General features: G+C 34.9%; 1 protein-coding gene across 13 annotated transcripts in view; it reads right to left on the bottom strand.

The window, feature by feature from the left end:
• CACNA2D1 (calcium voltage-gated channel auxiliary subunit alpha2delta 1) overlaps nucleotides 1-18,950 on the bottom strand; it is a 453,733-nt gene that overhangs the window by 114,087 nt on the left and 320,696 nt on the right. For all 13 annotated transcript variants that reach the window (XR_004899638.1, XM_036010681.1, XM_028525346.2 and 10 more), the window contains exons 8-10: nucleotides 15,670-15,739; nucleotides 13,429-13,479; nucleotides 11,134-11,233 (exon numbers count right to left, since the gene is read on the bottom strand). Coding sequence is in view for 12 of the 13 variants with exons in the window: in XM_036010681.1 (XP_035866574.1) it covers nucleotides 11,134-11,233; nucleotides 13,429-13,479; nucleotides 15,670-15,739 (221 nt within the window). In the remaining variant the exon portion in view is untranslated. The remainder of the gene's footprint in view (nucleotides 1-11,133; nucleotides 11,234-13,428; nucleotides 13,480-15,669; nucleotides 15,740-18,950) is intronic.

Raw genomic sequence — 18,950 nt, 5'->3', positions numbered from 1 at the left:
GTTGCCCATAACTGCAGCCTTCTGAATCATCCATCCAAATAATTTCTGTGGAGGAATGTTCAAGCTTAATGCAAAATCTGATGCAGATTTGTTGCTCTATTCACTCAGTCATTTTGAATGTGAAGGCCACACAATACATGTGCTCACTCAATGGCATCTACTGCCCCACTGACTAGTACAGTGAAGTCATCACTGTTCATGTATGTGCATTCCAGTCCACTCTACTTGGCTGCCAGGTTACATTGATGTCCTACAAACCATTCTCATTATATTAATAATGGCTGGACTTTTCCTGGGCAGAACTCATATATATGATTTAAGCATATAAATTTCTTTTCTTTAAATATAAGAAACTTAGAAATAAAAACCTAAAAATGAAAAACCTCTTGATTTTTCCATCTGGTGGTCCTAGCCACTTTGAAAAGTATGTAGATCAACTCTTTGGATGACTGACATTTCACGTATGTGGATGATGGGGAATACATAAGGGCTTCATAGAAAAGTTACTTTCAAAGTTAAGTATACAAAGTTACTACCAGCTTTCGTAAGGGCCTTATTACTATGCCTCCCTGAAGTTATAAAAGCTCAAAGTAATATGGTTTCTTTTATAGGCTTTCAAACAATTTTAGAGAGAAAATTAAGCAAAATACATGCACATGTGTGCATACACACACACGTAAGTATAATTTGAAATTCCTTAGAATTTTCATACCATTAAATTGTTAAGTTTGTATTTAATGAGAATCAATGTCTGTTAAAGACAAAAATATAATTTAACTTTTTTCTCACCAAAATATTACATAACAATTAATTCTCTTTAAGTGTATAAATTTTAAATATTTTATCCCCCTTAATAAAGAATAACTAATACAATTGAAGAATTTCTTTTAAACTATTAAGTTAATGTGGTTGACAATATAAGTGTAAAAACAATATGTGAGGTTAATAAGAACAAAAATACATATTAAGGGAAGTAAATAAATATATACAGCCATGGCTGGTGTGGCTCAGTGGATTGAGTGCTGACTTGTGAACCAAAGGGTTACTAGTTCAATTCCCAGTCAGGGCACATGCCTGGGTTGCGGGACAGGTCCCCAGTAGGAGGCATGTGAGAGGCAACCACACATTGATGTTTCTCCCCCTCTCTTTTGCCTTCCCTTTCCATGTCTCTAAAAATAAACAAAATCTTTAAATAAATAAATTTAAAGAAGATATGCTGCTTAGGCAAAAAATGTATCCCAGATACAGGGTTTAAGTGTTTATATGCAATTGTAAGAGTAATCCAATTCAAGTATTCATTTTCAAGTCAAAATACAGCAAATTGCCTAAGGGAATTCTTCTACCAAAACAAAAATAATATTCCTCTTTAAAAATGAAAATAAATATATATTTAAAAAGAATCATTTTTCTTTGTTTTCATAACCCAATTTTAATATTAGAATTTCTATGAATTCTAACATCTTGTAATTTTATTTAAATATATCAGATTTTGTGATCAAGTTAGTATACTTATTTTATATTTTTCTTTAGTTTTATCCCCATCACTTTGTGGTTAAATCTAGACTCATTAGCAAAGATGGCTATTCTCCAATCCTGTCTTCTTCTTTGGGAAAGTTACTAAGGGTTTCTCTTTCTTAATCTGTAAAATTAAGTATAACAATATTATCTACATCACAAGTTTGGTGTAAAGACTGAATGAGTTACCATTAAAAACACATAGAACAGTTCCTCCCATATGAGTAGCATTTAAAAAGTAACTCTAATAATTCCTTAAGATTTGTGATTAAAGATTAATATACACATAAGATAAATAAAGAACACATGTCTACCTTAAATGTTATTCATTTTGCTTTTTTCAAGCACAAATCTATGTTGGGAATGATACAACCACTTAAAATCATGTAGTGATTTTTCAATCATGAAAATGAATTAATGATTATTCTGAAATTATAAAAATAAACAAAATGTATAGCTAATAAGAAATTTCAAGTAGAGTTGAAAAAATATTTATCACCTTAAGGTAAATAAGGAACATAAACTACTAAGGTAAATTAAAGTAACTAATGTAATCTAAACAAAGCAATATATTAGGAGCTGAGACCAGCAATAAATTTCTTTGGGGATTTAGTGGGAAATCATGACTTCATCATTCCAATACCATCCTGCAATATTTGCCTTACAGTTTGCATGAGTTGTGCATCGTTCAATATCACTCTTCTTCCCTACATTTGACTATGTAACTGAGATACTTTCATAATTTTTAACTGGGGATATTGAGATACATTATTTCTAGATTAAATGCACTCCCAATTTTTTCTATAAACAGCATACTCTATTTGCCCATTTGCTTTTAGCTCCCATAGTCAACTCGCCCCAAGTAAAAATTTACAAAGAGCTGTAAATGCACCAATAATGTCTGTATTAACCTTGGTTCACAGAAATCACAAGGAAATATCTTGCTATTGTTTTTCTTATGGAGTTAGTTAACAGTTTCCTTTAAAAAATACAAATTTACCAACCATAATATTTTTAGGAAAAACAATGGTCTTTAAAACTTGTCAGGCATTAAAAATGTTAATGTCAATCCCATGTAAGTTCTTTGGTTTGCAGGCTGACACTCAACCCACTGAGCCACACTGGCCACTGTGTAAGTTCTTTAATTAGGAAAAAAGTCACTAGCTGTTAGCTAAATGTTGAAAACATAAAATTCATTCAAAGCTACCAGTATTATTGAGTCAGAAATTTTTAAAAAAATAGTATTGTTCAGTTTTTGATTGAGACAGCTGCTTTTGGTGTTCTATAAATATTTTCATGCCTGCCAGCTCAAATTTAGCTGCCCAGTTTCTGGAAGACCTTTGCCTGTTAACATGAAGGACTGGGAACACCAGAAAATTAACATCCTTGGGAGCAACTATGAACTTTGAACACCCCAGCACATTTTCTCTGATCCATGTAATCTACATTGGTTCTCTGAAATGCCCAGAGGATTAATTTTCACTTCGAGTGGTAATATGTTTGATATCTCATCCTCTGTTAGATTTCTCTCTTTCTCTTTTGTTTTCCTTCTCACATATCTCTGTTTCTCCTAGAATTACTTTCCAAATAAACCATGTGTACTTAAATCCTTGTCTCAGAGACTATTTCTGGGAAAAGCAATCTAAGTTGATATATACAGTGGTCTGAGAAAGCAGACACTCAGAATCTGTTGTTGTTCCATTTATTTATGCATTCATTGGTTGATTCTAGAATTAAATCATTTACCAGCCATATGGTAACAAAGACTCCACCAGTAACTGTCTGTATCTCAATCATAACTGAAGTAAAAAAAAAAAAAAAACCTTCTGAGGCTATAGCATCACATTTGCTAAGATTTTTGTCTGTGGTAATTGTAACACAATACAGACTGAAGAAGAGGCGCTGAGCATTTGAGAAATATAGTAATAATCACAAGGGCTGGGAGTTGGTTGGTTGTTGTTAAATTCATTAAAGAAAATTACAACCTCAGGTCAGCCAAGTAGTAACTAAGGGCAAAGTGTAAAAGCCAATAGACTTCTACGGTAGCTAATAGAGAGATTTTCATCTCTTATTGTAAGAAAGTCAGTGTGCGCTAGAAATAGGACATAAATTGCTTTTGAGAGTCATGTTGTAAGGGAGGCTGCATTCATAGCCTTGGCAGGTTTCTACAGCAAAGTCAGGACACTGATTGGCAAAGAATAGAACCCTAAAATAGGAATGAGGATATTTGAGTCGATGCAGTTGAGAACACTGAACTGCCAGAATTCCCTCTGGATAGGCAGAGGAAACACTTTCCCCTGGAGCGTAGTAGTTTCTCTGTTCCTAAAGATTATGAAATATGACACTTGCTCTCCTGAAGATCTGATCCCATCTCCCCTCATGGCGCTAGGCAACGTATAAGTTAAGTCTCAATATAACCCAACTGAAAATGTAGTCTCTGCCCCAAGAATACAAAAAGAGAATGAATGTTCAACAAAAAGGTGCAAGATCTACCTAAAGTGAACCAGCATATACTGAAAGAACATGCCAGGGAATGGATGTTGAGACATCTTGAGGCAATTATACCTGGTCATCAACCTGGAGTGGAGGAAGATGTACCCTGAGATGAGAAAACACCTGGACTCCTGCACCGTGGCAAAGGCTTGGCTGGTTCGCTAGTGCCCCTGAAGGTGTAAGATCAGAAGACCTTCCCTAAACAAAGAGTTCTGGCAGAAAAGCTTGAGGCTGTACCTATAGGTGTGGGCATGCAATGTGCAAATCTTTTTGTCTCATATCGTGACCACTAGAGAGTGTTCATCACATAGGAGGTACTGAACTACTGAGTGGAAGAGATGATTTGTTCACTGGAGGTCATCCAGCCTTTGTATGTGGCAATTGTAGTACTTGCAAAATGATCCCATGAATGAAGCGGCTTGCTAGCACCATAGAAAGAGGATATGCATGGGCTTAAAAGCACGGGCTCTTTCTCACCAAGGTATGATATAGCTATTGCCACTGGTGAATATCCAAGCCATTGGAAATTGCCCAATACTGAGTCTTCAATATGGTATCACTTTTCAAAAAGACAACTGGCAACTTGATATCAAATAGATTACATTTGATTTTAGCCCTCTGTGGGGGGGGAGTGGGATACATTTTGTTTTTCTTTTATTGATATATATTCCAGTTATGAGTGCCCTTTTCTGTTCACAATGCCTCCTTCCTCTGGGCTCATCCTACTACCTGATTTATCATCATGGGTTATCACCATGGAATCCTGCATAACACCTCCTTAAATCAGCCACCTATTTTATGGTAAATGAGATCCAATAATGAACACATGGCTACAGGATCCACTGGCTCTGCCATGTACTACATCACTAGGAGTTGCCACATGACTAAACATTACAGCAGTCTCTTAATATTCAATTAAGGTTCCATGGTGGAGACAACAATCTTTAAGTTGGACTACTGTCCTTCAAAATGCAATATGTACTTTGAACTATGGTGCTATGTTCAATGATGTGCTGGTACCAAATTTCATATGCTCATGAAAAAATGGTTTAATATTCAGAATTTTTAAGCCAGTTGACCTCACATAGATATCTTGAAACTGACCATGGTGGTAGTCTTTATATTATGAAAATTAGCAAATACTACAAATCAGATTTCCCTTCCTCCCACTGGCTCTGCTCCCAAAAAGGCAGAATGCATGAATGTAGGAACAAAGGAAAGGAAGTAGGAATGTCTCCTCTCACCAAAACTCAAAGTGATCCACTGGGAAATGTGTATTTCCTATCTCTGCAACTTTACTCTGCTGAAATAAATGTTCTGCTTTACAAGGCTTTGTGGATGCATGTCAGATGAGGTGGTACTCTTACCAGGCTCATAGTAAGCCTGATAAGAGTAAATCTATAGTTACTATTCGGGTATTTTGGGCTTCTCATGCCAGTAGACCAACATGAAAGAAAAAAAAAAATATTCTACTAGCAGGGCTTCAGATGACAAGATTATCATGAATGCTGCTGCTATATAATGCAGGAAGGGAGAACAATGCATAGAACTTAGAGATTCATTCAAGAAGTTCCATGCTGGGTGATAACTGTGAAAGGACCCCTGTTTGAATAGACATAGAGACCAGGGATTCAGAGAACTCTGGGATAAAAGCTTGGTTCATCCCACCAAGCAAGCTATTAGCAGCACAGAGGTTGGCCAAGGCTGCAGAGAAATTAGGAGGGTATTAGAAGAGAGTAAAGATGAATATAAACTATGGGCTTGGTTCTAACTCTAGCATCCCACATTTTTGATGCATTGTTTGTTTGTTTGATTTTAATTATGACCAGTTGCCATGTTTAAGGATCAGGGACTGGATACAGAGGCCACTGGCCACATTTCTAACTCCATCACTGGCAACTTTTTGTTTTCAGTTCGCCCTCTTGTGGCCAGAGTATGTTCTGCTCACAAATGGGCAAGGCTGGTACTTAAATCCTCAGCTCCTTTGGTCTTCAGGCAGAATAACTTTCAAGTTTTTTTCTATACAGCTTCTCAAAATCTCAGGAGGGTTATGCTCCTTTAAATTGAACTAAGATCCTTTAGTATCTTTTTTATGTTTTTGCAATTAAAAAAAAATTTACGCCCTGGCTGGCGTAGCTCAGTGGATTGAGCGCAGGCTGGGAACCAAAGTGTCCCAGGTTCGATTCCCAGCCAGGGTACATTCCTGGGTTGCAGGCCATAACCCCCAGCAACCGCACATTGATGTGTCTATCTGTCTGTCTCTCTCTCTCTCATCTCTATCTCCCTCCCATCCCTCTCTAAAATGAATAAATAAAATCTTAAAAAAAAAAACGCTTAAAAAAATTTTACTATTGTTCTATTACATTTGTCCCAATCTTTCCCCATTGCTGGCCACTGCCCCACCTCCCCGAAGGTCAACCTCTACCCACCCTGTTGTCCCTGTGCACGGGTCAATTATACCTGTTCCTTGACTAGACCCTTCCCCTTCTTTCCCCCTTTCTCCCTCTCCCCTCTCCCCTCTCCAGTCTGGTCATTGTCAGTTTGTTCCTTGTTTCCATGTTTTTGGTTCTATTGTGCTCCTTTGTTTTGTTGATTAGATTCCTGTTAGAGATGAGGTCATATAGTATTTGTTTTTCACCCACTGGCTTAATTCACTTAGCACAATGCTCTCCAGTTCCATCCATGCTGTTGGGAAGGGTAGAGCTCCTTCTTTCTTTCTGCTGCATAGTGTTCCCATGTGTAAATGTACACATTTTCTTTTTGGATCCACTCATTTACTGATGGGCACTTAGGCTGTTTCCAGCACTTGGCTATTGTAAATTGTGCTGATATGAACATTGGGGTGCATAGGTTCTTTTGGATTGGTGTTTCAGGATTCTTAGGGTATAATCCCAGCAGTGGAACCTCTGGTTCAAAAGGCTGTTCTGTTTTTTTTAGGAAATGCCATACTGCTTTCCACAGTGGCTGCACCAGTCTGCATTCCCAACAACAGTACACTAGGGCTCTCTTTTCTCTGCATCCTTGCCAGTGCTCATTGTTTGTTGACTTGTTAATGAAGGCCACTCTAACCAGTGTGAGCTGGTATCTCATTGGGGTTTTAATTTGCATTTCTCTAATGGCTAGTGATGTTGAACATTTTTTCATGTGTCTATGGGCCTTTTGTATGTCTTCCTTGAAGAGGTGTCTGTTCAGGTCTTTTGCCAATTTTTTAACTGAATTGTCTTCCTGGTGTTGAGCCATATGAGTTTTTTATATATTTTGGACATCAAACCTTGTCCAGGGTACCACCGGCAAATATATTTTCCTATAAGGTTGGTTCCCTTTTCATTTTGATGATGTTTTCTTTCATAAAGCAGAAGTTTCTTAGTTTGATGTAGTCCTGTTTGTTTATTCTTTCATTTCTTCTGCTCTAGGAGATAATTGGTGAAAATATTGCTAAGTGAGATATCTAAAATTTTGCTGATTTTGTTTCTTATAAAACGTTTATGGTGTCCTGGCTTACTTTCAAGTCCTTTATCCATCTTGAGTTTTTCTAGTGTATGGTGTAAGTCAGTGGTCTAGTTTCTTTTTTTCTTTCTTTTTTCTTTTTTTTTTTGCATGTACCTGCCCAGATCTGCCAACACCTTTAGTTAAAGAGGCTATTTTTACTCCATTTTATGCTCCTGTTCCCTTTGTCAAATATTAATTGACCAGAGACCTGGGTTTATTTCTGGGTTTTCTATTCTGTTCCATTAATCTGTATGTTTGTTCTTATGCCAATACCAAACTGTTTTGATTATAGTGGCCTTGTAATATAGTTTGATATCAGGTATTGTGATCCCCCTACTCTGTTCTTCTTTCTCAAGATTGCTGAGGCAATCTGGGGTCATTTTTGGTTCCATATAAATTTTTGAAATATTTGTTCTAAATCTGTGAAATATGTCATAGGTATTGTAATAGGGATTTCTTTGAATTTATAGATTGCTTTGGGTAGTATGGACATTTTAATAATGTTAATTGTTCCAAGCCATGAACACAGTATATGGTTCCAGTTATTTGTATCCTCCTTAATTTCTTCAGTATTCTGCAGTTTTCTAAACACACGTCTTTTACTTCCTTGGTTGTCTATTCTTAGGTACTTTATTTTTCTCATTGCTATAGTAAATGGGACTACAAAAATGCCTTTGATTTCTAAATATTGACTTTGTATCCTGCTGTTTTGCCAAATTTACTTATTAGGTTGAGTAGTTTTTGGTGGAGCCTATAGGATTTTCTATGTAGATTATCATGTCATCTGCGAATAATGACAGTTTTACTTTCTCCTTTCCAATTTGGAATTTTTAAATTTCCTTTTCTTGTCTAATCACTGTGGCTGGAACTTCCAAAACTATGTTGAATAAAAGTGGTAAAAGTGGACACCCTTGTCTTGTTCCTGATCTTGTTGGGAAAGCTTTTAATTTTTGCCTGTGGAGTATGATGTTTGCTGTAGATTTCTTATATATGGCTTTAATTATGTTGAGGTATGCCCCCTCTACTCTCACTTTGCTGAGTGCTTTTATCGTGAATAGGTGCTGTACTTTATCAAATGCTTTTTCATCATCTATTGATATGATCATGTGATTATTTTGTCTTTCATTTTGTTTATGTGGTGTTTTGTGCATGTGGCGTATTGTATTGATCTGCAACTACTGTACCATCCTTTCATCCCTGGGATAAATCTCACTTGATCATGTTGTATGATGTTTTTAATGTATTGCTGGATCTGGAGTGCCAATATTTTGTTGAGGATTTTAGTGTCTAAGTTCATCAGCGCTGTTGACCTGTAGTTTTTTCCTTTATTATGCCATTACTTGATTTTGGAATTAGAATAATACTGGCCTCATAAGAACAGTTTGGGAGTTTTCCCTCTTCTTGAATTTTCTGGAATAGCTTGAGGAGGATAGGAGTTAGCTGTTCTAAACTGAACTAAGATCCTTTTATTGGCTTCCCTTGTTTATTCCCTGGCCTCACTTTTCTCCCCAGTCCTTAATTGGTAGTGTTTCCTGGAATAGTGTCCAAATTAACTACTTCCATTTGAATCCATGAGTGAAAATCAGGAAAAAAGATTAAGAAATTAACCATAAAATATCTGCTTATTTTATATAAATTCCATTAGATATGCCACATCGGTACTGAATTTAATATTTTATAACTTTCTCTTACTATGTCAAAGATCATATTTTGTTAGCAAGCATTACAATGCCTTTTTAATAAACAATATGTTTATGTAGAAACTAAATGACTACCTTTTCTCATCATTTTATTTGAGACATAAAGCATTGCATTTTGTCGAATAAGTGGTAACACATAGGGTCAGGATGTAAAATGAGGTTGACATGAATCAGATCTTTTGTAGTATTAAGTTTAACTAAATAATATCAAGAATACAGATAAGCTAAGGATTTCTAAAGATTCAGAAGAAGCAGAAAAAAATCTGGATATGGAGGGTAGAGCCCAGGTGCTATGGGCTGAATTGTGTCCCCCTGAAATTCATATATTGAAGTCTCAACCCGGTACCTCAGAATGTAGCAGTGCCTGAAGATAAGGTCTTTAAATATGTGATTAAGTTAAACTGAGGGAGTTAGGTTAGCAACATCATCCAGTACGACTGGTGTCCTTATAAGAAGAGGAAAAGACACTAGGAGTGTGCATGTACATGGAGAGGACTGTGTAAAGACCAGCAACTAGGCAGTCATTGTAAGCCAAGGAAAGAGGACTTAGGAGAAATGGACCCTGCTGGCACCTTGGTCTTGGACTTCTGACCTCCAGAACTATGAGAAAATTTATTTCTGTAGTTTAAGCTATCCAGTATGTATCATTCTGTATGGCAGCTCTAGAAAATATAGAATGGGTCTTTTCTCACTATATTGGAGACATGTCTCTTGCCCATACGAAAAGAGATCTCAGAAAGAAGTTTATGGGGTTCCTTGTACAGCAGGACTATTTAATCTATGGAATAGCTCCAATATATTAGCCAAAGAGTTCTATCACCTACAGACATTTTTTCAGGGAGTCTTACTTTGTTGATCCTGGGTTCTATTTGCTATAGTTACTCTTAGCTAGGGATATCACACAAGAAGCATTTTAGGAATAAGCCTCTTCCTCTCAGTAAATATCATTACTCTAGTTACCTGGAGCTCTGGTTGACAAGGGATTATGACCCATTCTCCTGCCTTTGTTTTGCCCCCAGGGTTGCCCTCTCAGTGAAGGCAGAGAATCCATGGCAGGCCAGCAGCTTTAACTTCTTCCTCCTGGGGGTTTTAGAGACAGACCCACTCTTCTGTGTTGAATACACAAAGTCCTTTTTCCTTACCTTCACCTCAATGAATATATCCATTTCAACTGTGAATTATATCCATCAGTTAACAACCATGACTTTTTTTGCCTAAATTCTAAGAATTAAAATGAGATATGGTAACATTCAATCTGTTCTATTTTATTTCTTTCAGAGTTCAGTACACTCTATGAGTGGGAAGGTCTAAGATAGTTCTGGGGAAATAAAACTTCAAAAGAAACACATTCAAATATCTATTGGTTCTCTTGTTAAATTGAAAAAAAATTATTAGGAGTTAGAACGGTATGAATGAGCACAAGGGTTTATGTCACTTCTCTGAGTGAAGAAGAATATCTGTAATGTTTTTCTTTCATATTCATTACTTAAATAAATTCAATCATGGGTAAAACCTTAAACATTCAAAAAGGACTCTGTTTTGCCCTGGCTGGTGTGGCTCAGTGGGTTGAGTGCCAGACTGCGAACCAAAGGGTTGCAGGTTTGATTCCCAGTCAGGGCACATGCCTGAGTTGCGGGCCAAGTCCCCAGTAGGGGACGTGTGAGAGGTAACCACACGTTGAGTTTTTCTCCCTTCTTTCCCCTCTCTCTAAAAACAAACAAACAAACAAAATCTTAAAAAAACAAAACAAAACAAAATGACCTTGGCGTATAAATATAGGATTAGTAAAAAGATCAGAACAGCTCAGTGAGATAACATGTAATAGATTAGATATATCTCAGTCTATCTATGATAAAACACTATGGAGTATTTAAAGGCAGAAGGAGATAGAAATTGTTGATTTAATTCACCAAAAGCGAAGTCATCTTATACTTACTGAAGCTACATTCACAAAATCGTCATCTGAGAGGGTTTCCAACATTTCGGAGACAGACGTTCGGATCAGTTTAAGTGTTAATCCACTAACACTTCCACTCCTATAAAAAGATGGGTCCGTGCATATTAATGAACACATATGCAGTCACAATAGGACACCTAAGTAAAGGCAATTTGTGTACTGGCTCTAGATTTCTATATAACATTCAAATAATCTTATCTTTAAAAAATCAGTAGTAAAAAGGTCATATTTTTAACAGAGTAGAAATAAAGAAATCTTGTCTTTCTTTCATACCAGTACTAGAATGTATATATTTCTAAATACAATGATAAAATTAACAGTCACATGGCAATCTTAAGAAAATATGGATACTTATGGCATGTTCACTTATTCAGGAAACCTATCCTAAATACCAGCTTAGTTAGCCAAGTCAGAAGTGACAGATTTCAACCTCTTTAGGTTAACAGATAAAGTCACTGCTAAGGGAACCCATAGTTTGACTTGATTAAACTGGTAATTATAAAGCAGCATAACAATTATGATAATACAGATCTTTTTGTGGACAAAACACCTTGTTTTGTATCCTAAAGTAGATATTTTCTGGGGTTTAGTCCTCATTTGTCTCATTGCTACACATTCTATGATCCTCAGTGACAATCTCACTGATCTGTGGGGCTCAACTCAAGACAAGTTACTCCCAATTCCACATCTCTAGCTTCCAACTTTCTGTTTTACACTTTGTTGCTTGTTAAACAATTCAATGCCTGAAAAGAAACAGCTTTCATTATCCTCTCTGCCTCTGCCCACCACCTCCTCGAGATAATTTTTCCTGATGTCCTTATCTAAGCCACCTTGCTTCTGTCAATTCTTCCACCAGAAATTCCACTCTCTTTCCTCTCCCCTCCCATGTCTGGTAGTTAAATTCTAATTTGCCTTATTAATGAAGTGTTTCCTGATACTTTACATCAAATTGCTCTCTCTCCTTGGACCCCTTTATCCCTACGGCATATCTAAGGTCTATTACCTTCCATCTTAATTTAGTTCTTTGTAAATATGGTTTAGTTTCACTAATACATTTGATTTATCTCTGAGAGCAGGGAACAAATCTTAACCATCTTTGAGTAGCTATTATGATACTGTATATGTGATGAGACACTCTATATATGCTGAAATAATTTTTAAAATGGCATTTTTTAACTTTATATAAATTTTCTACTTTGAGATGTCCATGTGGGTTCTAAATATTTTAATATGAGCAATTATTGCTGGAAATCATCATATATCCAAAGGACTATAATATATTAAATTACCCTATAAGTATAGATTTATACTTAAGGAGAATATCAAGTGTTCAAGTATGCTATAGACTCCACAATAATTTAATACAAGATGTGGCTTAAATGCATTTTAACAAATGAAATCAGAAATAATATTTAAGTTACATTTATCTAATTCATTTATCTTCTCTTCTCAGGCTAGACTATAAGGTTTTGAAATTATTTGCCTTAGGTTAAAATGGAGAAATTTTCAAATGTTGATGTAAGCCTGTGGTTTGGGTTTAGTTGCCTACAAGACACTGGATTTTCTTAGGGAAAATACTCAAAGCATTTCATACATTGTTTTTATTCATTAGTATTACACTTGAAAACAAACTCTCTATAGCAGGATATATTCTTTTCTGCACTTCACCATTTCATCTTCAATTTCATTGGAGGACTATATACACATATGCATACACACCCACCCCTTAACTTGAATCAATGTAACACACAAAATTACCAATATAAGAACTCCTAGAATTCGTTCTTATGCATTAACATTTCCCTGAAAAAATCCTAGTATTGACATTTAATACATTTAATTTTTATCTATTTTGTGGCCCAAACCCTCAAAGTTATTTGAATCTTTAATCACTAGGTGCTAACTAAATGATTCTCATTTGGGGGGTGCATAGCAAGAGTTGTTTAGTTTTAGCAACCCTGTACTTTAAAGTTATTTTAACTATAAAGCCAAAAATCAGAAGCAAATGAATAAATTTTCAAAAACTCGTACTTTAGAACCATGCCATGTCATTATTTTTAATTCCAACATAGATTCTACTCATTTTCAATAAAAGAGTTTTGGTTTGTTGGTGTCAATACAGTTTCTTTGTCTGGACATAAAAGTAATTGTGATCACTCTTTGTTCTTTTGCCCCAATACACCATCATTTCTCAGTGCCAGCACATTACCTCTATCTATGAATTCACCCTGTATTCTCAGTACACAAATAAACATGTGTTGTTTAACTACTCACACATCAACCAGAATTAGCATGTCTTTAGGAGATGCAGCTCCTTGGATGTACCTGAAACAAATACCAAATAAATATGTTTTCTCTTTCAAACATTGACATTTGTTAAGGTGATATTTACTGATCTCTGAGATAAAGTATTTTCCAAACAGACCTACTTTCATTCTCTCTCAGTCAACAATACTCTGCCTTTTCATTTATAGCTTTACATTGTCAATATTTAAAAAGCCATATTTAATATATTAGTAGATACATCAGGGGTTTGATGTTTCAATAATGCTTTTCAGATGTTTATTTAAAAAGATAAAGAAATGTGTTTAAATACTAAGAGAAAAAGAACTTTAATTCTAGAAGGACATTTTCCAGAAAAAAAATCCTGAACTTCAATTTGTTGACCACATGTTTTAAAGCACATTGTATGGAATAATAATATTAAAAAATAATAACCAGGCTGTGTCATATTTTTAAATGTAAAATCCAAACACAAAAATACATGTAAACTGTCTAGGAACATGAAAGAGCAACATCAACACAAGAGAAATAAAAAGAACAATAAAGAAATTACACAGGAGAACATATAGTTCTTTTTCCAAGAGTTTCCAGTGGTGGCTCTCAAACTTGACAATATCTAAGATACTTAATAGTATCTAAGAACCACCTGGAGAGTTCATTTAATTTGATTCCCAAATTCAACCCAGACCTACAGATTTAGAACCTTTGCATTTAAATGAGACTATAAGAGAGCCTTACTCAGATAGTTTAGGAATTGTAGAGAGATAAACATAATTGCAGTTGAATGATCCCAAAGTTTATGGTGCCTAGCCACAGAGTGATAGAGTACAGGGACCTAATTTCCCCAACTGGAAGGGCTGAACCTGAACTCAACTTTCTACTTTTCTCTGATGTTTTTTATTCATGACTCTAAATTTAACTTCTCAAAAGGCTGCCAGATAATGTGTCAATTAGTTCACGGACAACACCCAGAACAGTTAGTACCTACTCAGTACTGCATGTTCATGAAACAGAGTTCATAACTTGCACCCAAGTTTGTGTGTCTATGAGAAGGTAAGGGAAAGGGTTGCTGGAATATTCCCATGGAAGGCAAATCTAGCTCATGTGTAGCACATTAACAAATGGCCCATTGGCGGGGAGATGAGAGGATAGAATATTGTCTGCCTCTTCTGTTTGGCACCTAGCTTCTTAGTTTCCCTAAAATAACTGGTTCCTGAACCCAAACCATGTGATGCCATGATCTTTGCCACCACTCAATAACACATTGTGTTTCACAGCCACCACACTTGGAGAAATATTAACGAGCATAACATGTGGATTACTAATATCTTGTACTATTATACATGGTTGGTACTCATATAAATTGCCACTGGAGCATTTAACAAGGCATCTTAAAAGCTTTAAATACATTTACTTGAATCAACCATTATGTCTTATAATTTGTCTGAACCCTAGAAAAAAGTAAAAAAGTAATCTAAATGTCCAATAATAGGGGATTTTTAAATAAGGAACTTCATAGTCATTCTTTTAAAGTGACGTTAAGTGTGTCTCTTATGAATAAGTACTCAAAGGTATTGATATGAAAAGAGTAGGTTACAAAAACAGTGTATTTTATATAATGTGAACTCATTCAAAAAAGAAACATCCACACATTACATATATATTTAAAAAACTCAAAATATATCAGTTGTGAAATTATGAGTTATAGGTAATGTTTTTAATTTTACTTAGGAAAATGAGTTGCTCTGGTAGTAAGAAACAAATAATACTTCCTTTTGGAAAAACAAACCTAAGCAATATAACTATGACAAAGAGCAGCTCGTACAGCTCAGAGCCAGTTCTCATTAGCACTCTGCCAAGGCCTAGCTGCCTCCACTCAGTCTAGATGCCCAGGGAGAGCTGCGCCCCAAGCACACTGGAGGACTGTCAACAGACATCCCCACAAGCTAAAAGAGTTTTGAAGATAAAACTGAATATAAAACTTAAGTAGTATGTTTGAAATGAATTTGGTAATTAATTTCAACAATATTCATTATTATTCCCATGTGAACTAAACTTCTTCATTTACCTTTACCTTATACATTGATGAAAATTTAAAAAATACCTGAGCCCTCTAAATAGTTAGACAGTATTTACCCTGATAATGGAAAGATGTCCTCCAACATTTTAACAACAAAAAAACTAACCTCCCTTTGTCTATTTCATCTTTTCGTAACGACCTAAAATCCTTACCATGGTCTTCTGCGCACATCATAAAGGTCAATTTTGTTTGGAGTTCGGCTGTTATCAACCCATGGAGAAGCTTTAAAAGAGGGAGGGCATTAAAGTTATATTAAAAATTAGAGGAATTACATGAAAACATTAGAAATTTATAAAAATAGTATTTAAAATAAACCAAAAACACCATTGATACGTTCTACTTATCCACTACAATGTTAAAACAGGATATATCATTTTAATGCCATATTTTTTCCTTTGCCACTCAAGGAAATTATGCTTTCAATCATTTAATCATATTTTCATTCAAAGTCATACTAACTTGTTCTACAAAAATATTGTTGCCTTTTTGGGTTGTTATCACACAACAGCATAATTTTTAACCTTATTATTAATATATTTGATAATGGCCAGTCCATTTGAAACTATAATTAAAAGGTTAAAGTATATTTTAAAAACTACACAAAAACTGTTTTCTTTCAATTTATTTAAATGATTTGAAGTAATTCAAGTATAGGTTCAAGAATCTTTTGTTTGTGTTAGAGCCTTTACCACTTTCAGTAATCAGGAGAAAAAATTCTTTGTCTAACTGCATTAATTTTAAATGTAATTAATTTATACTTATTCTAATTAAAACTATATTTTAATTAAAACATGTTACAAAGCTTTACACACACACACACACACACACCCCTTAGACTTAATGGAGAACAATAAATGCTGATGAATTATAAGATAATTTTATGCTGAACAAAGTCCTCTCCTTAACATGTTTAGATTTATGACCCTTGAGAAAATTTCTGATTATAATTCATATGACTTATGTCTTCCAATCTATTTTGCCCTTTACTGAGAAACTATGGAAGTTATGAAGAACTTTACTGAGAATCAGCTTTATTAGTCAACTAAGAAAATTAGGCCAATTAGGATATGTCAAAAAATACATACTACAGAGCTTCTCCTTGACTGAGAAATTTCCTTCTTCTTAATGACTATATTATAAAATGATTTATTCACTTGAAATGGCTAATCATGTTTTGGTGAAATAGTAAGTTTAAATACAGCATTCTTCTAACTATGCTAGTCCCTGAGGTAGTCAAAACAAATAAAATGGTAAATTTATTTTGATTCTTTCATTTTGTATTTGCAGAAACTTTGAGCCAGTGAGATAAATATCAATACTTCTTTTCTTTTTGTGGTATAAATGGAATTAAGCAACTGGCATGCTGTTAGGCATGTCAGGACACTTTTGACTATTGAATAATATCTGACTCCCATGTTAGACTTTTAACTTTAAAATTAAAATATTAAATAAATTGTATCCTACTTTCAGTACAAAGTTGTGTATTGTGCTCATTATAGATTTATTGCCTCTCAGCTCTAAACTTCTTTTAACTTGCTCTATAAAAATGGATCTGGGCATGTGAGTGATTTTTATTTTACCAACAGCACAATTTTAAGCTCTGTCAGCCACCATGAGTGAAACGTGGCTAACCAATGAATCTGATAAATTATTTAATAAAACTGGAAGAAAGTCACATTTAAATGAGATTTCTGAATTCTTTTCATATCACATTTATCTAGGATTTTTGTTTTCACTATAATTTTCAACTGAAATAGACTGTGGTCAGTATTACCATGCTCCATAAAATTTGTATCTATTTTTAGAGATGGAAAAAGGGGTCACAATTTACAGGATAAGCTGGACCATTACACTTTCTTATAGCACAGTAATTTTAAACCCTTTTTATTTGATGACACACATAAGCTAAGTACTAAAATGTTGTGGCACACCAGAAATTTATTTTTTGCCAATCTGACAACACGTAGGTATAATTTTGCTTCATTCATACCAAATAGCTACTGTTGTCTTGGCAGACATCTGTTTTTTATTTGACAATCTAAGGGAAAAACAGTGAGTGCCCAGGACTAAATAGTTAAATATTGCATGTTTTAAAATTTATTGTGGCTCACTGATTGAAAATGGATGGTAAAGCATATAATCTTAAGTGGTATATATAAAAACATTAAGTCTCCTCTTAGAAGTCTTCTGAGATATCTATTAGGACATAATTAGATAATGTGACTTCTTCTGTGATATTACTAATTAATTTGTTAAAAATTCCATTGTGGCATTTAACTGGTACATTATTTATATAAGCTCAGAACTATGGAAGATCAAATAGTAAAAAGGATTAATAACCTTAGTGCAACTCCCTAAAATGATCAGTTTCATAACAATGCATAATGAAAGATACATGTTTTGATAAGAAATCAGAGCTTGTAAAATCCCTGCAAAAAGTGTGAAATGTTGCTCAGTTTAGATGTCCCTTTTGCTTTCCAATAAGATTTTGGATGATATGAGAAAGGAGTGGAATTGACAGCTTACAATGCGGGGATATCATTTCTGAATACCAAAGTTAATGGTGATAATAAATGTTTATAAGAATGTTTTCCTCTGACCAAAAATGAACTGTGGGTGTATCTTTGATGAAATCTATTAAACCACAATTCTACTTCACATGATATGTAAGATGTACGTACTATGTCAGTTGTTGAACTATGATTTAAAAAGGTATTTAACTATACATTAAGTCCTCTGTAGATGCAAAGGTGGTCTGAGAATTGCAGTCCCTGGCTAGGCAGTCATATCTAAAAAACAAAACCTGGGGGCTAGGTGAGAGGGTTGAAGGGATTAAGCAAAGGAAAAAAAAAGGAGTCAGGGACACAGACAGCAGTATGGGGACCGCTATCAGAGGGCAGGGGGGTGGGGCGTGTAGAAGGTTAAGGGAGGGTAAACGGTGACAGAAGGAGACTTGACTTCGGGTGGTGAACACACAATACCATATACAGATGATATGTTATAGAATTGTGTGCCTGAAACCTACATAACTTTATTAACCAATGTCACTCCAATAAATTCAATAAAAAGTAAAAACAAAACTCCATGGAATAGGAGGACATTGTGGTGAATAACTAGCAGCCTATGCATCAGATACAGATGAACAGTTAGAAAACCAGTAAGATCTACTATTATAACATCAAATTTTGTGTTTTCAGCAATGTCTTCAAGCAAACCACCTTCAGTATGAGAGAGAGAAAAACAGACTACATTCATAACCCAGTAAATACATAAAAGATGTTAGACTTAAGAGTGATTTGTAGACTAAATCTTAGGACTAAGATTGTTTGCACAAGAAGCTCACTAGAAAAAAATAGTGAGAAGTGAACCGAGTGCTGTTGATGTTGCTTGTGTTACCAAAGAAACCACAGGCCTATTCTTCAGAAATCTTGTA

The sequence above is a fragment of the Phyllostomus discolor genome, chromosome 10 (assembly GCF_004126475.2).
Source record: "Phyllostomus discolor isolate MPI-MPIP mPhyDis1 chromosome 10, mPhyDis1.pri.v3, whole genome shotgun sequence".
NCBI lineage: Eukaryota > Metazoa > Chordata > Mammalia > Chiroptera > Phyllostomidae > Phyllostomus > Phyllostomus discolor.
This window is presented reverse-complemented; position numbering and strand designations above follow the sequence as displayed.